Source organism: Galeopterus variegatus, unplaced genomic scaffold (assembly GCF_000696425.1).
Source record: "Galeopterus variegatus unplaced genomic scaffold, G_variegatus-3.0.2 Scaffold1494, whole genome shotgun sequence".
NCBI classification, from domain to species: domain Eukaryota; kingdom Metazoa; phylum Chordata; class Mammalia; order Dermoptera; family Cynocephalidae; genus Galeopterus; species Galeopterus variegatus.
This window is the reverse complement of record NW_007727605.1, coordinates 78,963-103,545: the sequence shown is the minus strand read 5'-3', so window position 1 is coordinate 103,545 and position 24,583 is coordinate 78,963. Positions and strand designations below refer to the sequence as shown.

The following is a 24,583-nucleotide window of genomic DNA, read 5'->3' as shown; positions in this document are numbered from 1 at the left end:
ATTAATTTATAGCTCATTGGGTACATATGAAAGGTGGACAGGGAGATTTATAGTACCAAAGGAGAAGAATGTTATTTAATATTTTAAAATTTTTTTCAGTCAGCATGGTCAATTCATTTATTACACATAAATATGAATTTAGATTCAGATTCATATAATACTGAAAATCATTATTATTAGATGTGGCTAAATGTACAAGTCAGTTTTCCTAAGACTTGTGAATAGTACTTAGCAATATATAGAAACCTGAAAAGTGAATTACTTTATACTTTGCAAGAAGAAACTATGTGGACATCAATGTTTGGACATTACAGCTCTCACACTGCCTGGAGTATGTGCGATGAGGAACAGGGCGTGGGGAGTAGGCAGTGCGGGGAGGCAGGGCCAGGACAGGATCGGGAAGCACAGTCTTCAAGCGCTGTTGGAGGTCACACCGGGCACAGTGCTAATCACTGGGGATTTAGAAAAACTTTCTTTAAAAAACCCAACTAATTAAACTAAAGGATTCATCTTTAAATTTAAGCACAGAGGGCAAGCCCATGATCATTCTTAGAATTACTTGAAGAAGTGTCCTAAATGTTGTACTGAGAAACATGTTTGAGCCCTACCACAAGATCTCTCCTGCAGTGCTGTGACACTGAGCCTTGTTGTCATAAATACCATAAATACCAATAGCACACAGCTCTCAAGTGTTCTCTAAATAACCACCAATAAGGTAGGTGTTCGATGATTTGCTAGGAAGACCCCACAAAATCCAGCATATAGTCATACTCATGGCTACCATTTATTATGGCAAAAGGATACAAAACAAAATCAGCACAAAGAAAAGCTGCATGGAGTAAAGCCCAGAGGAAACCAGGTGCAAGCTTCCAAAGTTCTCTAACAGTGGAGTCACACAGGATGCTCTTTATTCTCCCAGCAGTGCGTCACTGCTGTGGACCGAACGTGTTCCCCCCAAATTCTTATGTTAAGATCCTAATCCCCAATGCAATGGTTTTAGGAGGTGGGGCCTTTGGGAGGTGATTAGATCATGAGTGTGAAGCCCTCATGAGAAGAGGATTAGTGCTCTTATAAGAAGAGATATTGTAGAGATGATCTCTGTCTACAACAAGAGATGCAAGGACCCAGCAAGAAGGTAGCTATTTATAAACCAAGAAGAGAGCCCTCACCAGGAACTGAATTGGCCAGCACTTTGATCTTGGACTTCCCATCCTTCAGAACTGTAAGAGATAAATTTCTGTTGTTTAAGTCACTAAATCTTTGGTATTTCTGTTATAGCTGCCCAAAATGACAGCCCACAGCAAATGTGAAATGCTGCCAACCAGGGAAGCTCATTAGAGACTCAGCACTCAAGGTTATTATTGGGAGCTGGTTATGTAGGCAGTTTCTGGCCAGCACATACCAAAATCCCAGACTGCCAGAAAGAAAGCAAGTGTTCATTCAGCACAAGCAGGTCAAGCACTGGGGATCACTCTTATCAGTTAAAGGGACAGGAATCTTCCCCAAATCCACGTTCCCAGACACCAGCCAAGGGCCAGTCTCAGGGTAAGCAGTCAAGCAGGCTCTGTTGTCCTTTCTGCATAGATGCCATATATACATAAATTCAAAGTATCATGTTACTTCGTAATCATTTCCCTATTCCAGACTGACATGGGGAATTCACATCTGGTTATGCTAAAAATGTTATTGATTTTTTTTTTTTCATTTCCTCTCTTATGTCTGCTCAGGATTAACTAAAATGCAAGATGAATACACATCATCTCATACTACGCAATTCAGTGAAGAATAACTTTTAAAAATCACTTAAGGAACTTTTATATTATTAAGTAATTTTGTTTATGGACTACCAAAAATTAACTGCTTTCATCACTAATAAAAGTTTTACTGCTTTCAACATGGAGCCCGACTTTTTGATAGGCCGATAAATATTTAGAAGCTTTTAAGTGTATTCTTCCAAGCCAGCCGTTTAAAATCTCTAAACAGAGTTGAATTAATGTTAAGTTTCTTACACGGCAAGTTTTCACAAATAAGTCCATACAAGGAATTCATTTGAATAAAAAAAAAAGTATTAGTATTTTCCAGGCAATTATGACTCTGAAGGCATTCATTTGCCATATTGCATGTTTTAATATTAATTAAAACACATTTTGACTGGTCTTAGTAACATGTCATATTATATTGTTCAGCATAACAAGCAGAATGGAGACATTTATTTGTTCTGAAACCTGAATAAAAAACAACTTTAACCCATGTTTGGATAATAAATTTTGAAAGAATGAGGTTTCCTCTATATATCTTTTCTTTGTGTGTATAGATATTTGATGGGTTATCAGAGACTAGTATAGTTTAATGACTTAGCTTAATTGTGATTACATAAAAATTATCTTGTTTTTCACCTGGCAGAGCATTTAAAATAAAAACCCAAATCATTAAGAATAACACAATTTTCTTTTTGATGAAAATATCCTTCCATCAAATAGCAATGTGAGCTATGGATATAAAATGACATAATTGAAGTAACGGAAAAAATACCAGCTTAAATCAATTCTAATAAACACTTGAACGTAATTCATATGTGAGGTAAATTAGGAATTTCTGAGAATGACCTACTGAACACTGCAAAATATTTTTCTAAGTGAGTGGTGAGGGTGAGAGGCTAAGTGTATTGGATATGCCAGGCTCATGGAAACCTAGCAGCTCTTTTGTGGTTTCTCTGCCAAATCAATCACAAAATGGAAAATTATGAGTGCTTCAGATTTCTTAAAGAGAAAAACATGACTTTTCAGTGGCATTTCCAGAAAATACTTGTAATTAAAAGATGTTTTAGAAATCTGAATTTGAGGCAATTAAGAAGTATTTACTGCATTAAATAAAATAAGAATTATACAAGAATAATAGTTGACCAATTTTTAGTTGATTAACATTGTATCATTTGATGGTAACACACTGAGTATTCATTATTTACAGGAAGATGGAAAAAGTTGTTCCTAGTCAACAAAATTGTGACACATTTCACATAATTACAAATGTGGATGTTAAGTGGCTTATTATCTTGTGTTAATGCTCTGAGTTTGGATGATATATCAAAAAATTAGGACATTAGGACCCAAAATGCAATATAAAACAAAGAAAAGAAGTTATGACTTGTTTTTAAGCATATTATTCTTGTGCATATATTAAATAGCCCGAAATTATAGTGTTTGCATCTGCAAATTTCAGAAATATCATTTATAATATCAGTAGTGGTTGCATTTAAGGAAGGGAAGGTGGGGTGTTAGTGGTCTCTACAATAAAAATTTGGCAATTGTATATTGTAAATGAGTTCCACGTCTCTGAGTGTGTTGGACTGGACCCCTGGCTATAAGGCCTGTCTGCCTGTCGGTGCTCAGACGATGAGCCAAGGATGGCAAGGCCAGTGCCTCCTGGTTTGCCTGGGTGCCCTCTTGTGTGTAGATGGCAACAGATCCAGCCACGCTCTATGGCCCCAGGTGAGCTCAGTCACCTTCTATAAAAATATCTGTCGTTATGAGGGAAAATAGAAGCCCTGAGATTCCAAATAAATTATTTATCGTCAGTCAGGCTATGACACAATAAAAATTACTTCATTGCACTGAATAACAAGACAAAATCTCCAGTATCCAACAAGGATACTCTTTATATCTGAACAAGTAGCTCCCAGAGGTCTGAGGGAAGGAAGCTAATAAGATGAAAATGTCGTTCCAAAGAAATGAGTCCTTCTGGATTCTCTAAATTACCTTGATCCATGTTAAAGCCTTTTAATTTTAAGAATACAAGCGCAGTCTAATAGGTGTACAAACCTCTACTGCTTGCCTGGAGAAGGGACTGCTACATGTAACGTATCTGCAATGTATCGATTAGCATACCTCTTCCTGTGAACCGCGGGGACAAATATAGACTCTGGTTAGTAATTCAAGTAGATGATTCTGGGGAAGGCAGTATATCAGCATGCATCAACAGTCATCAAGATGTTACAATCTCTGCTCCAACACCAGTACTCCTGGGAATTTATCTTCAGAAAATAGTTTAAAGGAAAGAAAAGTCTATATATTCTCTGTATAAAATATAGTATGTATTAGTACATGAATATAATAATGACTCAATAATATAATTGTTTCATAAATCAAATACTTTTAGCAATATTAATAAATATTCAGCAAATAAAGACATAAATCATGATATACTTATTTGATATAATTATATGGCTTCTGTAATAACAAAGGAAACAAGTCTTTTTTCACCGTGATTATAAATCTTAATGAAAGAACAGTTCTTTTCTATTTGGGAATATAGTCTCTTGTGACCCAGCACAAAGTTTCAGATGAGGCACATAATGATAATAGTAAATAGTAAATACTAGTAATTGTGATTGCGCACATGACAACTCAAAGTTAAAGGTATTATTAGTATCTTTATTTTACAGATGAAAGACCTGGGGTTTAGAGATGTTAAGTAGCCTGCTCACAGTCATACAGCTAGCCTAGCGGTGGAGCCAAGATTTGATACTCGTCTCTGCAGAGCACAAGGTCGTGGCTCACGGTCATACAGCTAGCCTAGCGGTGGAGCCAAGATTTGATACTCGTCTCTGCAGAGCACAAGGTCTCGAGCACAGCGCACACATAAAGTGATTCTTGAGGAGGGTGGGCATCCTCCTGCATGTAAGACCAGTCAAATCAAAGGTGAGAGTCTACAGAATGACATAAATCACAACCTCCCCGTCACTCATTTGTTTCTTCATTCAGCAAACATTTACCATATACTTGTTCTGTGGTGCCTTGCACTAAGGAAGGCTCATTTATTACAACATTTTAAGATGTAGATGTGGTCAGGATTTGGAAGAGTTACACTAAAATAAAATCAGGATGGCAGTACCAGGAAGGGGAGAGGATAGAGTTATTTGGTATTTTAAGAAATGTTTAAATGTTTAGTTATAATGTTGTTTCCCTCTTTTTACATGGTCTGCAAAGTTCTAGGAGAGTCTTCAAAAGTGCTGCAAAGAAAAGCTAATGAGGCAAGACAGAGTCATTCCCTTTCTTAAGGTTTGGTGAAATGTTTGGATCCATAACTATGTGAGGATAAATAATATCTATAAATCTCCTTAGGTTTCAAAATGGGATCTTTTAAAAAGTTAGTCTGGTTTTCCCTGATTTCCAAGTGATGAGCTTGTTACCAAAAGTCAAAATATATTTGCAGTTATTTTTAAATGTTTTGAAAAATAATTATCAGTATTCAATGTGCAACTTTGAGTTAGGTTTTCACATTTAATTGCAGTAAATACACATCTCTTTAATAATAATTCTTTAAAATACTTTGTTAGGTAGAATTGCTCAGTAATAATAGGAATCTGATGTCAAGAAAGTGGAAAACATGATTTAAAAATATTCATTTAGAAATTTGAAAGAACTTCGGTATACATTACAGGTATTAAAACTTTAGTAACTGATCTTATTAATATTAAAGTAAGCTTGTAATGAAAGTATAGTTTGATTCATTTAATATTAAAACATTTGGGTGTGTCAATATTGTAATTATTCACACATGTTCTCTGAGTTATTAGAAGGAAAACATAATAAATTATTAGCTTTGATAAATTCTCTATGTATGTGAATTGCAAACTTCTGAAATCAGATGTTTTTGAAATGATAAAATGAATTTTGATGAAGAGGTCCTCAGAGTTTCCTTTCTTCAATGCTAAGTCAAGGTGTTCCTCAAATCCTATAATTTATTGCTCTGTCTCTTTAAGCAGAAAAGGAAGCCCTATTATTTACAGATAAAACAATAAGAATTTATTTAGTTGCAAACTAAGTATTTCTGTCCAAATCTGATTTCAGTAGGAAATCTGATTTCCTTCTCCATAGGAAATGATAATACGCAGATTCCCCTCCACTGAGAAAAAAGCTCAGCCCTGCCTGCAGGGCACTGGGATCAATGACAATTCCGATTTTGCAATATCTACAGGCTGGCTAACCAAAGGACATTCAGACTGGTGCAACGAGCAGAAATTGCTTCTCGACTCATCTTCCCTTCAAGATTTATTGCTTCCTTTTCCCCAGCAGAATACACATGTGTGCACACGTGTGCGCACACACACATGCATGCTACAGCTCCTACTCTAGCAGGGCAAGGACACCTGATCTGTGAGCCATCAAGGAGGCTGCTGCGGGCTAGATGCTGCTGATGAGGGTGCACAAAAGGTGTTATGTTTCTTGGGAGGAAGGTGTTGGCTGAACGCCTTAGTCCATTTGGGTTACTATAACAAAATACCGTAGACTGGGTGGCTCATAAACAACAGGAACTTATTTCTCACAGTTCTTGAGGTTGGAAATTCCAAGATCAAGGTGCCAGTAGATTTGGTGTCTGGTGAGGGCCTGCTTCCTTGTGCACTGATGGCTGTCTGCTTCCTTTGTCCTCACATGGCACAAGAAGCGAAGGAGCTCTCTGGAGTCTCTTTTATAAGGGCACTAATCCCATCCATGAGGGCTCTGCCTTCATGACTTAATCACCTCCCAAGGGCCCCACCTCCTAATACCTTGGGGGTTAGGATTTCAATATATGAATTTTAGGGGGACAAACAATCAGTCCACTGCACCAAACCATCTCCCCAAATGTTACTGAGAGGATGGTTTCCTGAAATCAATCAGAGTTGGGACCTTGCTTGTTGGTTTCCAAATGTATATACCACTAATCAGTATGGGTCTGGGTCCCAGCATGACAGAAACAAAAATTCACTTTTAAGAGGGACATTTACAGTCAGTTGTTTTATATGTCATTTCACAAAAAGCTTTAAGGACATAAAATGAGTTCATTAGTAATGGGAGGAAATTTTATCGATTTGTCTTCAAAAGAAACAAAAATAATAAATGAATTTGTAGTTATAAATTTAATAATACTAGATCCAGGATTTAATGCTACAAAATTTCAAAACACAAAGATATCAATATTTTTAGTAATACATTATATTGTTTTAAGTAAACACAAGTAAAAATAATTACTCCACTTGTGTTTAAACATTGCAATAAACATGGAATTAATCGTTATTAAAGAATCCTGTGTCTTCCTACTGAGCCAAATCCATGTTACCTTGCTGGTACATCTATCAGTACAGAACCTATGGACTCGATATCTAAAGTGCTCTCCAAGGTAAAAGCCAAAAGAATGGTTCTAAAAGAAAGTATGGTCCCAGGACCAGCAGTGTCAGCACCACTTGAGAACCTGAAAAAAAATTCTCACAACCTCCTCCTACTCAGAAACCCTGGAGGTGGGCCCATCAGTCTGGTTTAAAAAGCTCTAGTGGCCACCCTTCAGATTGGCTCCCGATGATGCCCACCTGCAACTCAAACCTTTGTGTCGTTCCCTCCCACAACACTGGTGCTGACTGTGTAACAAACAGAATGTAGCAAATGTGATAGTTTATGACATCATAAAAATGTTGTGGCTTTCTCCTTCTCTCTCTCAGATCCCTTGTTCTTGGAAAGCCAGCTGCCATGCTGTGAGGATGCCCAAGCAGCCCTATGGAGAGGGTCACGTGGTGAGGAACTGAGGTCTCCTGCCAGTGGCCATGCAAGGGAGCCACTTTGGAAGCGGATCATCCTGCCTGAGTCTGGATTGAAACCTCATGATAGACTGCAAGCCAGAGCCATCCAGCCAGCCTGCCCCTGTACTACTGACCCATGGAAACTGTGTGAGATAGTAAATGCTTATTGTTCTTTTCGGTATCTAAGTTTCGCTTTGCAGCAGTGTACTACTAATACACAAAGCTTCTGAGGATTCTGACATATGCTAAACCTTGAAAATCACTGAGCTAGAACATTCATTCATTCAGTGAATCATTATTTTTTTGTATCTAATATGGGCCAACCTAAGAGCAGGGACACAATGATAGGCAAAAACAATGATAGCACTTCCTGTGTGCCAGGCACTGCCCAGCCCTTGATGGACCCTGTTTCCCTTCACGCTCTTATCACAGATTGTAATTACATTTTATCTATGTCTGCCCCCTCTCCCCTGCACTGCAAGTTCCAGGTGAGCAGGAGCCTTGCCTGGTTTCCTCACCACCACATGTCCGGGGCCCAGCCCTGTGCCTGGCACACAGGAAGTGCTCAATTAATATCCACTCAATGGATGCCTCTCCCCTTCCTTGTTCGCCACCTTCCTCCATATGAGTTCAGGCCCCAGTAGCAAGGCCTCTGAACAGCACCAATAGCACTACATTTAAGGGGTTCAGGTGCATCTCCCTGGGAATCTAATTCCCACTGGATACATTTCCATAGAAAGAAATGTCTTTTGTGTTCAAAATAATCAACTTTCAGAGTCCCTGTATTTCACACATGCAGATTCCTAAACGTGAACAAGGAAAATGTACACAGTGGGTTTAGAAATGTAGGTAATGGCATGTGAGACTGTTTCCACATGTGGATGAGCATCACATGTATGCATCCATATGCGAAAAAAAACGATGAAGGTTTCAGCCAAAAAGACTGATGAGAAAGAAATGTCTTTTGTGTTCAAAATAATCAACTTTCAGAGTCCCTGTATTTCACACATGCAGATTCCTAAACATGAACAAGGAAAATGTACACAGTGGGTTTAGAAATGTAGGTAATGGCATGTGAGACTGTTTCCACATGTGGATGAGCACCACATGTATGCATCCATATGCGAAAAAAAACGATGAAGGTTTCAGCCAAAAAGACTGATGAGAAAAGACAATATAAAACCAACTATGGGTGTAGACATGCCTGTCAGATGGTCCCGACTTATGGTGGTTCCACTCACGATCTTCCACCTTTGTGAGGGTGCAAGTGTGATATGCGTTCAGTGGAAACCATACCTCGAAGACCCACATAACCATTACATTTTTCACTTTCAGTACAATATTGAATAAATTAAATGAGATATTCAGCACTTTACTATAAAATAGGCTTTGTGTTAGATGATTTTGCCCAACTGTAGGCTAATGTATGTGTTCTGAGCACATTTAAGGTAGGTTAGGCTAAGCTGTGATGTTCTGTAGCTTAGCTGTACTGGATTCATTTTCAACAGGGTATTTTCAACTTATGATGGTTTTTTGGGATGTAACCCCATCATAAGTGGAGGAGCACCTGTATACCTGATAAGTATGTCGGTAAAGATAGTGATTCATCCTGCTCCACTTACCGTGGAGCCTTGCGTGGATTAGGACAGCAGCAGGTTGGGACACTGCCACGGGTCTCCTCTGATGAGGACAGCCCTGCTGACCCAAGTATCCGGGGCAAGGACAGGACGGTGCCCACTGACGTTAGAAGTTAGAGTATTTGAAGATGTGGGGCGGGGTGAGACACATCAAGGCGTTTTCAACAGGACCTTGGAACATGAGGGACATTTGCAGAACACTTTTTGATCACAGAAAAAAAACAATCCAACCAAACCACTTACTGATTTTTAAAATTTATGGAAGACAGACAGGAATGTGGGTGACGTCATTTTACTGCTATCTAAGGACGTCAGATAAATTATAAGACAGACTTTGGCTCTTAGCCTATTTCTGATCAAGATCAAAGAGGAGGTGTAAAGACTACAGGGGCATTAGGGTTGGGCTGGCCAGAGCTCACCCAGGCTGTCCCTGTCACCTATCCCTGGTGAGGGCTCTCACACACTTAGCTATGTCAAGGCACAAGAGCAGAAAATGAATTTAATGATGTCAGCCCAGGTCTTCTACTGCATCTCTATCCCCACCCACAGAACAAAGCCTGCCCACTGGGAAGTTAATGATTCCTTACTAACATACTGTTTTTCATTCTTTGGTGATTTGCAAAGCTTAACAGTGCTGTCCTACATGACTTCCTGTGTCGACGGTAATGTTCTCTATCTGCACTGTCTACTAGGGTAGCCACCGGTAGCACGTGGCTACTGAGAACTTGAAATGGGGCTAGTGGGACTGAGAAGTGGAGGTTTTCCTCTTACTTAATTGTAATTAATCAAAACGTTAGTAGTTGCATGTGGCTAACAGTTGCCATATTGGGCAGGACAGTGCTAGAAAAGAATCCTGACTGCAAATGGGCCAGCTACCTCATCCTTGGAAAGGCTTTATTATTTCCATTTCTCATTTAAGCGTACTGAGGGTCAGAGGATTTAGTAACTTGCCCAAGGTCAGAAAGCTAGAAGCAGCAGAGCAGAATGCAAACTCAAGCCTGTGCGACCCAACCTGCATTTCCACAGTGACATCAACCTGTACTCTCCCTTCTTCAAGCAAAAAAGGACTTGAAGGCGTCAACAGCTCCAAAAGCTCTGAATTCCCAGTAAGTAGCTGTGAAAGGAAGCTGGCCGTATGTGACATGCTTTCTTGCAATGAAAACACATGGGAAAGTACTTTTCTCAGCTATGACTATCTAACCTGAATCTTTCAAACTACATGTCAATAATAAGTATATCTGACAGCCCCTCCCCAGCTGTGCTTAAAAACTTTTGTTCTAATCAAATATTAGCCACATGAATTCATGAGAAGGCGATGACATGAAAAAGACTTTATTAAACTTCTGCCACATCCTATTACACATTCTAAGCATTATTCTGTCCTGTTTACCCTTTGCTGACAAACTACATTATACTTTCTTTCCTAAATCAGCTGGATGATATGCAAATACACAAAAGATAAAGAACAAGGAGTTTAAAAGAGTGTTTTGAAGAAAAAGAACATCAAAGGCATGAATTTAAAGGGGAGGAAAGCTGTGCTTAAGAAAAATAGTGTAACCATATTGTAAACTTTTTCTTGAATTTTATACAAAATATTTCACATTATTATAATAGCAAAAATCCACTCCAGAACATTCAAGCCTCAATTCAGGATATTGTGTCCTGTGTCCACGACCAACGTATAAATCATGTGTCCACTGTGAGGCCCAAGGAAGGTGTGGGGCTGTAAACTCATTAAAACTGGGGTAGAGAANAGAACATTCAAGCCTCAATTCAGGATATTGTGTCCTGTGTCCACGACCAACGTATAAATCATGTGTCCACTGTGAGGCCCAAGGAAGGTGTGGGGCTGTAAACTCATTAAAACTGGGGTAGAGAACATCACAGTCCCTTACAGTCAAAACCAATATCCTTTGGCTCTATCACAGCCTTTTATATTGCCAAGGGGATCTAAGATATTCCTTAATATTGCCCGACTCAGGTCAAATCAAAGAAATAATGGGGTGATATGCTGAAACATAGATAAAGAAATGGGGTAAAACCCCAAACCTTGAGGATAAAAGCCAAAAAAAAAAAAAAAAAAAAAAAAAGGCCAAGGGTGATTATCTTGTTCTGTAAAACCATTTTTGGATTAGAGCTAGTGGACTCTCTGGTTGAGAGAGCTGAATGAGACACTGGAGGTGGTCTCATGGAAGTCCCTACCTCCCAGTGACCCTGTAACACAGCACTCTATCCTGCGATCACACATTTAGCTCCTCAGCCTGGCGTCGCATACGCTATGTGAGTGGGAGTGGGTGGGGGCTGAAGATGCTGCAGGATCCTGGACACACCTCCCCCACCTCCCTTCAAGAGGGAGGGTCTATGTTTTGTCCCTGGAATCTGGTGAGCTCCCAACTGCTCTGACCAACAGAACAGCATAGGTGACACTGTTCAAGTCTCCAGGTGTTAGCCTTAAAGAACCAGCAGCTTCTGCTTCCTGGCTTTTGGAGCCCTCTCCCTAGGATCCCTGAGCTGCCATTTAAGAAGTCCACTTACCTTGACATCACTATCAAAGAGAGACTAGGTTCAGGCACAGGGTCAACAGTCTTGGCTGAGTCTGACGTCCAGCCATCCCTGCCAAGGGGCTGGACACATGAGTGAAGCCCTCTGATGAAGCAGCCTGATACCATGAAGTGACCCCGTGGATGCCATGTGGAACAGAAGCACCACCCAGGCCCATGCTGACCCACAAAATCACGAGAGAAAAGTTTTCTTATTTATACCTTGAAATTTTGCAGTAGTTTGTTACACAGTAAGAGATAACTGGAACAGAGTGTTTCTCTTTTCCTCAGTTAATCTACTTTCCTCCAAAACCTGCCTGTTAATTGCTCTTAACTATATGACATAACTGTATATTGATTATTAGGCCTCACCCTGCCCACCCACCCAAGCCCTCCAGTTCTTAACATGCACCTACCAATGAAACCAGAAGACGGTGGGTTTGGCTGAATCTTCTCCTTAGTGTTCTCCTGGATAATGTCCCACAGTTGCCATATAAACTTAGGATGAAGAATGTAAAATGGCTGATTTGGGTTTCTCTGACGATGCTGAATATACGGAGCGAACAGGTTGTAATCTGGCTTCTTGTACCACTAAGAAAAAAAAAAATCAACACCACCAAGTATAGAGATTGACACTGTGAAAAGGAGACAGTGCAGCACCCAGGTGGGCATATTTAGAGGCAGGGAGGCCAGGCTGGGGAGGGAGGCCACGGCTTGTCACTTCTTGGACACTTCCTCACTGGGATGAGGAAACAAGCAGACAGCAGGGTTCTAACGCACAGGAACAACGCCTTATGCTCTAGTAAAATGAGGGAGATGGGCTAGATCAGGGTCAGCAGGCTTTTTTCTGCAAAGGGCCAGATAGCAAACACTTTAGGCTTTGTAGGCCACGTAGTCTCTGCTGCCACTGCTCAACTCTGCCATGGCAGCATGGCAGCTGCCACAGAAAATACACAGTGTTTGGGCATGCCGTGTCCTAATAAACCTTTATTTATAAAGACGGGGTAGCCAGATTTGGCCTATGGCTGTGAGATTGCTGACCCCTGGGCTGGATCAGTGAATTTGAAAAATAAGTTTTCCAAGTTTCATCTATAGTGACAGAAGGCATACCACTGCCACCAGGGCTTGGGGTTGGGGCTGGGAAAATTGACTAGGATGGACTGACAACAGAGCTCCTTGGGGTGATGGAAATGTCCTAGTGGTGACTGTGATGGCAATACATGAGTGTATAGATTTGCTAGAACTCATCAAAATGTACACTTATCCTTATTCTATGTAAATTATTGTATAAATACCAATAATAATATTGATTTTTACAAGTCTTCAGAAGTGTCTCAGGTGTCACTATGATATGGAATTTGGAGAGGGTGTGTGGGGAGAGGCTTCAAACAGGGTTCCACAAACAAAAAGTTTGCAGAAAGAATTAATTAAAAGACAATATGAATCTTGCCACAAACTTTTTTTTTTTTTTTTTTCCTTTTTGTCTTTTTTCGTGTCCGGCAATGGATCGCAACCCTCAGTGTCGCGCCCGTACCGGACCAGGACCGGCAACGGGATCGCAACCCTCGGCATTGCTCCCACACCTCGCTCAGCCAGTGAGCGGGAACCGGTCTGCATGTGGGATCCGAACCCTCGGCGGGAGCGCCACCGCACTCCCAAGTGGCGCACTGTAGCAGTGCACCACTGGGCCGGCCCTTGCCACAAACTTTTTGAAGTACCCTCATATTAATATTCCCGAGTAATATTCCAGTGATAAAAAGGTTTTTAAAATGACTGGACCAGATCATCATAAACAAATTAAGTGCCCAAGCCATGTGGCACCAGGAGGGAAGAAAATGGAATGAGGGGCCAGAGGAGAGGCGTTCCCCATCTCCCACCTCTGGGGCCTCTCATGGCAGCACCAGCCCCATAGCAAGGGCTGAGAAACTTGGGTTTTAGCTCTGTCACTGCCCACATCTGCAGAATGGGGACAGTCTTTTGCCCTGGGCTTGGATGCTTCAACAGAGGAACAAACAAGGTCTAATAGCTAGAAGCTCTCAGTCTGCAAGAAAACTGCCAGAGCTTAAAACAAGGGAACGTTGGGCAGGGGAGGAAGTTGAGAAGTTCAAACAGCCATCTGATACTTGATTCTCAGTACAGGGCACATATGAGAATCAATCAGAGAGCATTCTCAAAGAATGCACAAGGCTGTATCCCACATTTCTGGAAATGGAACTCTGACAGATTCTGAAAGTACTCTCCAAGCGATTTTGATTTGTATCCCTGGTTAACAGCCAGTTAGCAGTCGTGCTAGGTAAATGTCCAGCCTCCATCTCAAGATGAACAGTGACCCAAGCACTTCTTCTGAAGAGACCCATTCTATTCTGGGTGACTCTCTTGGAAAGTCACCCTTTGGAGGAGCCAAGGTTTGTCCCTGCGTTTATCTTAAGAAGGTTGTATCCTCTCTGGCCATGGCAAAACAAGTCAAAGACACTCATTTGCACAGCCAACAGCATCTTCTGCTAACCTAAATATCATCCATCTTTCTCAGCCCTCATTAAAAAGCATGTGCACTGGCTTTGCATGCAAGATTTCATCAAAAGTAACTGGCTGCTTGTTTAGACAGACAATGATTTACCAGAATGTCCCAAATATAATCTGCTTGCATCTCAATGGCTAGTAATAAACTTGTTTCAGCTCTATTGCAAGAAATTAGACAGGTTCAAGAAAAGCCTGGGACAGGCTCCATTTAAACAGCAATGAGCTGTGGAGTCACAAAGTTTAGATTTTCTTGCCAACCACTTCCAATTTATTTCAAAAGTTCTTGCAACTACTTGGAAGGTGCTATAACCCTTTCACAATGGAGCCATACTGAGCTTAAATCAGCTCAACCTTCAGTGTAATGAGGAATTTCTGAACATTTAGATATTCTACTTTTCTTTTCTTTCCAATCTTCAAGAACAAAAACACTGTGATACTGCTCACCAAGAATGCTACTGCAGCTGGGTAGCAAAATGGTGTGCACACACATGTATTTAATCAGTACCCGTGATCAGTTTCATTTTGTCTGTCAAAGCTTAATCCTTGACCGCTGCCATGATTCATCAGTCACAGGCGTTGTCTGACCACTGGAGTAGGCACACCAAGGGAGACACTTACCAGGTTAAGATTTGCAGAATAAGGAGCAGGGTCCCAGGCCACCAAAATAACATCTTTATACAAAGAACTGTCCATGAAGTGATGGTTGGGGTTGGTCAGAATCTGCAAACACACAGGAAACCCATTTCAAAATTGTTTGGTTCTCCCAAATTATATTTTTAAAAGAGGTAAAAGTTAAGAATAGGAACCAGAGCAAGAAAACAAAGGCTCAGATTTTCTGCTTTCCCCTGGGGGAGTGAGAGAGGCTGGCACTGCATGCTGAAGCACAGAAAGACTGTTTGGGGAAGGAAGGTTTTTAAAATACCACCAGTTCTTACATTTTTGCCAGCACTGTACCCATACCTAGTGGTATGGAATTCAGCTCCTGAAAGGTGTAGCTCCCTGGCTAATTCAGGCCCTTCAGTCTCTTCTACAATTGCCCTGACGTGTACATGGAGAGAAAATGGTGCTATGAACTGTCATTCAGGAGCCTCGGGGATGCCAGCCACGGTCCTCCTGCTGTGGTCCTGTCTGGTTCTGGATGAACTCTTCAGTCTCACCTGCCAATCATCTTTTTTTTTTTAACTATATCTTTGGAAAAAAATAACATACTGCTTTCCCTGTATTTTAAGACGAAACTTCTTTTTTTTTTTTTTTTACCATTACTAAGATGTACTTTCTTCACATTTTAACTTGACATGTTTCTGAAGTTAGGACATATCTTAGAAGTGACATTAATAAGTACTTTAATTTGGTGGGGTTTCTCTCCTCCTCTCTGAGTTGTTATTACATGAATGGTGGATTTTATAGTCGACATCTACGACTTAAGGAAATAAGGTAATTGTTTCTTACCTCGTTGCAGGCTGCCTGGCACGGTGCACTGTGCAGAAAGCTAATCTTTTGTTCTGCAAGCAGTTCACCATAAATCACTCATCACCACATATTTTTGAAACTCTAGAAATTGTTGAGAATAATTTTGCTATACCTTTGACATTCTTAAGAACATGAAGAAAAGAGGTATTTTCATTTTCAGTTATCCTTTTTTTTAACTTCCAAATTACAGACTAAAGTTTCAAAAATATACTGCAGACCTTCAGACTTTGTATCTTTGATTTTCTCTCCTGTATCCCTGGCCTTTCTTATTGACATGATTTCTTCTAAGTTTAACTGCCCTTTCCCAGTTCATAAAACACAATATGCTAAGTCTATCATTATAAATATGGGTATATTTATCTACTTTGATTTTTCCTTTTAATCTTATTTACTCGCTTCTTCCTATTCATATTATATCTAAATTCCCATTTCTCTGCATTTTTCCTCATTAATTCTTTATAGGACCCAGAGAAAAAAAGCAAGTATCATGGTCATCAATAACCAGGTCATTTCACTCATCCAGTTAAACTATCTACCTACAAAATATACATCCACAAAAACACTCCATGTGTCTTACCTGGGAATTAATGATGCGCATGGTGGTTTTATTTCCAACATCTTTCTCATAACCACGCGTAGGAGCAGAGTTAAATCTCAAAACTGCATCATGAGAATCTAAGAACACATAAGTGATAAGCTTACTTTTTTTCTCTGTAGAATCACATTATCTAGGAAAAAATGTTAAAGTAAATCTTTCAATACCTGAAACTAATTAGATGCCACCAATAAAGTTAAGATATCCATCTACATACATATTTTTAAGATAATTTACTATAGATTTGGAAGGAGACATTGGCTGGGGGGAATCAACATAGAAATACTCATAAACCCACTCAGTTACTGGTGCTCTTGGACCATCTAAGTTCTATTTAAATGCTTGTTATGGTTTCACATTCTTTACAGTGACATGCTTTGTGAAGCCATTCTCCCAAAGGTTCCGAAACATCTCGAAGGTGGACTCTGCGGGAGCAGGTAAAGGTCCTAGGAAGCAGGGGCTGCTTGTGGCCGCAGGACCTGGATCCTAGTGACGGTGAGCAGGGTCTGCGTCTAATGCTGGTGCCTTCGTGAAGACCGGTGCGTTCTCAGCCAGTAACAGCCACAGCCTTCGATTCCACCTTACTGCTTTTGAGTGCTGGTGAGTGCTGAAGAAAACCAGCCCTGACCTCCACGCAGCCCTACACCTGCCGCTGGCACCAAGAAGACCCCTGGGGACTGAGTGCGGAGGCTCCTGCATGGGCGGCCGTGGAGCCGCGGTGGTGCACCGAGCTTGAGCTACAGCGTAAATCCACGTCTCGCTTCATTCCACTGAAGGCCAGACGTTTCCCAGTTCTCGGTGCCGGCTGAGAGGCCCGGGGGTACCCACGGCTCCCATAGCGCAGAGGATGACAAGGAGCGGACAGGTAGAGGGAAGCAGGTCACCTGGTGAAAAGGGTGGGAATGGCCTGAAGCAGTCTATAAACATACATGTGGCTTGAGATTCCCAGAAACCAGCCTGAAACCAGAGTCAATGAATAATAAGGGGATTTCTAAGGCCGGCTTTAGCGTCAAAAATCCCATACGCAATACAAGTTTAACTTGGGGCAAGGACAGTGCCTGTTTGTGAGAGAGGGAGAGGTAAGGGTACATATTTCAGGTACACCAAACAGCCATGTGGACACACCAAGGCTGTGCTTAGAGTGACCACACCCCGCACAAGACCCTGAGCCGCTGGCCTTTCTCACTGGAGTCCTGCTACCCCCTCCACGGGGGTCTTCCTCCCACTCCCTAGACAGTAGAACTCTCAATGCAAGCCACTATTATAGCAACATTGCAAAAGGTGCCTCTACTGACAAGCCCTGAATTCAAAAGTATTCAGATTCCAGTTTCAAGCAGGAACATTAATATACTTTTGGAACACAATGAATGAACATAGGGTACCTGGCTATTTCATCTAAAAATCCTACAATGTTCTTTTGGGGGAAATTTTGCAGGAGTTGGCAAATTTGATGGCTAAATCTGGCCATCACCTGTTTCAGTAAATAAAGCTGAACTGCAATACAGAGACACTCATTGTGCGCCTACTGTCTACACGACAGGGCTGATTTGTGGAGACAGAGACCCTGGGGTCCACAAAGCCTAACATATTTACTACCTGACTCTTAAAAAAATTTACCAGTCTCTAGATTTGAGAGGATCTATGCTTTGTATAAACGTTGCCATAATTCCTGAACACTTCCAACTAAGAGCTCATTCAGTACTTCACAGTTTAAGCACTTGTTTGTACTTTTTTTGGTAATAAAGTGCTTTATTATTTATTCTTTATTGAATAGTTTCTTGTCAAAAAATTTCAAATCATATTTAAGCTAGAAAAATTGGATGACATGACATTAGATCTCATGTTTTGGTCTCTGGACCCCCTTATGCACTTGAAAATTATTGACAACCCAAAGATCTTTTGCTTATGTGTATTATATCTATCCATATTTACCACACTACAAGGTAAAAAGAAAATTATTAAATATTTATTGATTTATTTTGCAATAACTTTTTTACAAAAATAACTTCAAAACAAAAAATAGTGAGAAGATTGGCACTGTTTTAAATGTTTGCAACTCTCTTAAACGTCTGGCTTTGTAGAAGACAGCTGGCTTCTCACATCTGCTTCCGCCCTCAAACTGTTGCAATAGTTGTTTTAGTTGAAGTAAATGAAGACTCAGAAACACTGTTGAGAAAAGAAGGGCTATTTTAGGAGTCCTTCTAGGGAATTGTCAATACTCTTCTTTGATACTTCATCAAAACTCCACAAGCGCTAGCTTCTTAAAAGTTGGTTACAATGTGGAATCTGAAACATATCAATGAATTTTTTTTTTGCACAGTTGCATTAAAATCCACTAGTCTTATCTTGCTTGTAAAATGGATCTTTCATCCATGCCTACTTTTGTAATATTGTGCAATGATCATTTGAAAACTCTCAATTCGATAAGTTAGTCAGAGCTTCCAAATATTGATGCGTTTCATTAAAAAGTATCAAAAACCACATTGTTTAAGGTCACCACAGATCTCATCAGTTTTTAAGTATGGGAAGCTTCCATGCTTCTGGCTGAAAGCTTGAATTTTATTCTTGGCAACAAATACCATCAGTTATGTTTCTAAAAGTGTCAGGCTCGCTTAATCCCTTGGTGAGAAATTATCTGTCCAGTATCCAAGTCTGAATAATTAAATTATGTCTGTCAGACTTTTTTTTCAAGTAAGTATTGTGTTTTATGAAAAAGTGGACCTCGAAAAGGGTCCTGGGGACCCAAAGGGTAAGCAGATCACAGGGTTTGAAGTGCTGGCCTAGGGCAACCCTCTGACAAGGCAGAGGAGAGGAGACTCCAGATGGGGAGATGACTGCAGGTGCTCAGAGGGAATCGGCAGTGAGGCCAGGGAAGCAGACACGCTGCCTGCCCCTTAGACACAGCCTCAACTGAAGGTAAGGGGAGTAAGCCAAGGGTCCCAAGTGGTGGGTGCACTTCAAATTAATTGAGTAGTAATTCCCAATTAATTGTAGCACCCTTGAAAATGTCACAGCATTTAAATGCTTGTTGTGCTACATGGAGCTGTGTTCTAAGCCTTCCAACAACTTCACAGGGCACAGGAAGGTAACGCAGCATAAATCCTTTGGAAGTGGTCTTAGTTGAAAGAGTTAAAAGGCCACCTGTGTGGAGGAGGAGGGAGGCAGAGTTGATGGAAGCTGGTGCTGGAACTGGTGAAGGCTCCCAGACAGCAGTCAGATTGGGGTGAGAGGAAAGCACGTGGCAGAGGACAAGCTGAGCGTGTCCATCACATGGGCACATTTTGCAAATGTGTGCATGCCTGATCATAGCCTGGGTAATGTGCCTAAAGATCTGGGCTGTCCATTCATATTTAGAAAATAAGGAACAGATCAGACAGCAAGCACAAGGGGAATAAACAAAAGCTTCATTTCTGGAGAAGGCATTTCCAGGCCAGAGCCACGCTGTCTTGACCTTGAGAATGGAGCTGGGATAAGTGCATGCACTGAAGGAAGATTAAAACCCTCTGAGGAGCCAAGGAGCTGCTGGGACAGGAGGTGGCCAGCACAAAGTCACTGCTCTGTCTCGGGCCCTGGGCCTCCCCTCCTCCCCTCCTTTCCAGAGCTGATCCAGAAAATGAAAACTGAAACAAGAGTGCAAGCCTCTTGTCACTAGGGAGTGGCCTGTCAGGGATCAGGACAAAATGGTATGTTCATCTCTCTCAACTCCCGCCACCCTCATCTCTCCTCTGGCCTGCAACCCTCACGTGCTGACTTCCCCCGTGCCCTCAAATCCAGGCTCTGGAGTGGTCTCTCTAAAATGAAGATCTGGGGCCGGCCCGTGGCTCACTCGGTAGAGTGCGGTGCTGATAACACCAAGGCCGCGGGTTCGGATCCTATATAGGGATGGCCGGTTTGCTCACTGGCTGAGCGTGGTGCTGACAACACCAAGCCAAGGGTTGAGATCCCCTTACCGGTCATCTTAAAAAACAATAAATAAATAAAAATAAAAATAAAATGAAGATCTGTCCTGCTACTCCCTGCTTAAAAGATCTCAGTGTCTCTGCATCATGGGCACAGGAGTAACAGCTAGTTTCCAGACTGGGGTTCGAATCCAGACTCTGTCCATGTGACTTCAGGTGCCTCCATGTCCTTATCTGTAAAAGGGGAACAACTGTATCTATCACTTAGGGTTGAAAGGCTTATAACAGCTAGCACATAAGAAAACAGTCAGAACAGGATCTTGTCTGTAGTAAACACCCTAGAGGTGGTACCTATTATTACAATTGTGAGGTGAGGTCTAATTTCCGTAGAATGGCATGCAGGGACCTCAGCAAGCTGCCCTCCTGCCTTGCGGGCCACTCTTCTCTCGCCTCCCCCAGCCCCTGCACTCCCGCAGCTCTCTCACCCAACACCAGGCCATGTCTCACCTACCTATCATGCTCGGCTTTCAGCCTGGATTTGCCTCTCCAGACCCTCTTTCCCAACCTCCTCTCTCTGCCCAGCCACCAGCCATCAGGGCAGGTTAGTATCCTGCTGTCATTCCCATCCTATGCTATTGTCAGTCTACGCCACTCTGTCCTTCTCCTATCCATGTAACATTGGAACTGACTGTTCAGTCTGTCTTCCCCACCAGACTGCACGGGATCGGGGCTGGGCCTTACTCATCTTTGTGTCTAGCATAGGTTCTGGCGCAGAGTTGGTGATCAATAACTAATTAATGCTTGTTGAAGGAGTATATGAACTACTTTCTTGCTATTTTTAAGGTAAGATAACAGGACATGCCAAATCCCAAGCTCTCTCCAGTAACTGCTCTGTGTCCCACTCCCGACTCACTATTGTCCCCTACCTCCCATTTCCCACCCACTTGCCAGAACTTGAGTTAAAAGTACACAGATCTTGGTCTCCTCCATCAGGGTTATTACTGTTAGTTCAGAGGAGTCCTTTCTTCTCTGCAGTGTTTCCACAGGAGTGCTGGTCGTGATCTCACCAGCAAATCATTATTGCTTACAAGCACGGGTGAAAACAGATCATCTCATGAGTCTAGGAAAAAATGTTCCATGTTTCAGGTTATTACTGTTAGTTCAGAGGAGTCCTTTCTTCTCTGCAGTGTTTCCACAGGAGTGCTGGTCGTGATCTCACCAGCAAATCATTATCGCTTACAAGCACGGGTGAAAACAGATCATCTCATGAGTCTAGGAAAAAATGTTCCATGTTTCCAAAACAGTTCAGTTTGCTGTTCAATAACATATTCAAACTGGAGGTGTTTATAAATGCTACACTTTTCTAACCCAAAACAATTAGAAGTTATGACAGTCTAACAGAAAGGGGGTGGGGGGTGGGGTGTCTGCATTGCCCACGGAGCAAACACCAGGGGGAGCTCAAGAGCAGCCAGTAAGAAAAGAAGCGGGTCACTAGATCTCCCTCTGGGAGGGACAAGTTGCTGAGTACTCAGGGACAGCAGCCTGGGGGGGCCTCAGGGCAGAGTTGAGGTGGGCTCATAAACACAGACCCGCTCAGGGACTTTCTAGCTCTGCCCTCAATTTTTCATAAAATCATGACATTTGGTCTTTTGATCTCCACTTAGCAATTCACAAGTAGATATTTAGGGACCAACATGAATTTAGCTACAGCATGCCCCAATATTCAAGTTGCCTGAAGGAGTCTGCTACATGAATTTGTTTGTATTATGAGAGCTGCTAGTAACTATGTGGGTTGCATGTAAACACTTGGGCGAGGAGGAAGGAGAAAGGGCAGCACCCGGCATGTACAATACTGATCCTATGAGATACCAGCTCATAAAAATAAAAGACTTTGTGTTTGTACAAATTGAGTTATGCTAGGGTTACGTTTTCTTAAAATGGTAGGTACCAAATCTCATTCAAAAGGCCTAGACAGAACAAAAAAAATTTTGAAAAAAGTCGAGGCATGTTCTTTAGTTGTGATTCTACAAACTCTAATCATGAAGCCTCATATCAAAGCATACAATATAAATTAAATTTGGATACTAGAAACCATCAAAGATATTACTCTGGCATTTCATGTTGCCCAGAAACATGGACTTCCCAATGTCTTTCTCACTTTCTCCCAAACTCTGAATAGAGCTTACAAGACTCTGGTCAGAGGTATTTATGCAGGAATAAAGAGCAAGGAAATTCTCCCAGACACGCAAGAGCAATCCAAATATGCATCTACCACGCAGAAGTGTTTAACACAAAACCAAACCAGAAGCAAGTTACTGCCTGCTTCAAAGCTTACAATATTTAGATTCCTTCTCTGCATTATTAATATTGGTCCTCGGAAATGAGAAAGAACTGTGGTGTTATTTCACCCTGGGGACCTCTAAACCACTGCTCCTTCGTAATAAATTGCGGCTGCTCTCTTCTGGCTTTGGTTACAAGCTTATGAGACACATGGACAGCATTACGAGCCTGCTGCAATGTCAGCATGGGGACACAGGGACCCCAGACCTCAAGCCCAGACCTGCTGTCTTGTTTTCTTAACTTTTTAACAATTTTCCATTCAGCCTCATTCCCAAGAACATCTGGGCTGAGCACTGGGTTTCCGAGCCTGCCTACAGTGACATCACCCAGTTCCAAAATGGCTCTGGAGCACCAGCCCATCTTCAAGGACACAGAACAACTAAAGGATCTGATTAAAATGAAGCCAGGAAATGATTATTCCTTTGTAATGAGGGAGCATGCCCCCTGAATGTCACTTCCAGACTAGTTATGACCTGCTACTAGTTATGACCTGTGCTCCATCTGGACTTGAGGCTGATTCACATTTGCTTTCCTGCACCTAGTACAGAATCAGGCACACAGCAGGGGCTAAACACATGTTTATTAAATTAATGAACGAGCCTAAAGGGCCAAGCTGCTTGCTCACGACGCTTCAATGCAATCCGTTAGCCCGGGCATAGAGGGGGGTCCCAGGAGCAAAGGGATCCAGAGCTGCTGAGGGAGAAGCAGTGACACAGCAGCCTGGGCACCTCCAGCAAGAGGGGGCAAGAGGCTGGGGAAGGTGGGGAAGCAGATGAGATCCAGCGAGGGTGGGGAATGCTGTGGAGAGCCAACGCCGGCCTACCCGGTGCACAGCCTAGACTCCGTGGGAGCGGAATGTACTTCACCCTACCCTGCCACCCTCAACCACGAGATAGTGCCAATATTTTACTTAAAAGCTGGGAGGCAACTGTGATGGATAATGTGACGTGTCACCTTGGCTAGGCTAGGGTACTCGGCCAGCCCAGATGTTGTTAGGAAGGTATTATTTAGATGGGATTAACATTTAAATCAGCAGACTTTGAGTAAAGCAGATCACCCTGCACAGTGTGAGTGGGCCTCACCCGGCCAGGTGAAAGCCTTAGGAACAAAGACCGAAGTCTCCTGAGGAAGGAGCTCTGCCTCAGAAATGCAACATCGAAACCCAGCCTGAGCTTCCCGCCTGTCAGGCTGATTTCAGACTTGTCATCCCCCACAATCGCCTGAGCCAAGTCCTTAACGTAAATCTCTGCCTGTGGCTCTGAATTCTCTATCTCTGTTTCTCTGGAGAACCCTGATACAAGAGCTGTGAAACAGACGTGCTCCAGGGCTCCTGACACGGATCTGAAGAGTGTCTGGCACAGAAGACGGAAGCTCAGGTATGGCCCTGTTATTTACCGTCTCAGAGAAGGTCCCCACTAGGTGCACTGGCCGTGACAGAGAGGCTGGATCTGTGCCGACTGTGGGGAGGCCAGAACTCATTTTCTGATGGCAACAATGTTCTCAGCGGCAGTCAGGCTGGCCTAGAGCCGAGGGATGACGATTCAGTCACGTAAGTAAGTGGAATCCTCTTCATGGATCCCTCTCTTTGGAGGTGACACCTCTAACTGGGCGTTCTCCAGCGTTCCTTCCTTCTCCTCTCGTTCCTCCCCCACATGACGGGCTCGCCAGGCTTTTGGGGGTGAGGCTGGGAGCCCATCGAGGCAGAACAGGGTTTCTACAGGAGACGAAGTGTGCGCAGGAGCGGGAGGAAGGACGTCGGCGCGAAGGGCAAGGCCCCTGACCCAGCTCTGGGAGCAAACCTCTCTCTCTCCCAGGAATCCTGAGACCCTGCCCCAACATTCCCCCGAAGAGTACCTGCGCTGGGATCCCAGACAGACTCACTCAGTCCCTGCGGGGGCGAAGCACCTGCCGCTCTCCAGCTCAGGGGCCCCAGCCGGCCCGCCACTGAGACGCAGGCGCGCACGAGAACCGGCCCCCACCGCCCGGCGTCCCCGCGACGACACCCACCTATTTCCTCGCCCAGGGAGGAG

The 24,583-nt window shown here is 42.5% G+C and overlaps 1 protein-coding gene across 1 annotated transcript in view; it reads right to left on the bottom strand.

Moving 5' to 3' along the window:
• Positions 1–24,583, bottom strand: part of ST6GAL2 (ST6 beta-galactosamide alpha-2,6-sialyltranferase 2) — a 34,528-nt gene that overhangs the window by 9,283 nt on the left and 662 nt on the right. The window contains exons 2-4 of the mRNA XM_008577329.1: positions 16,297–16,439; positions 14,868–14,969; positions 12,146–12,320 (exon numbers count right to left, since the gene is read on the bottom strand). Of these exons, the coding sequence (XP_008575551.1) occupies positions 12,146–12,320; positions 14,868–14,969; positions 16,297–16,439 (420 nt within the window). The remainder of the gene's footprint in view (positions 1–12,145; positions 12,321–14,867; positions 14,970–16,296; positions 16,440–24,583) is intronic.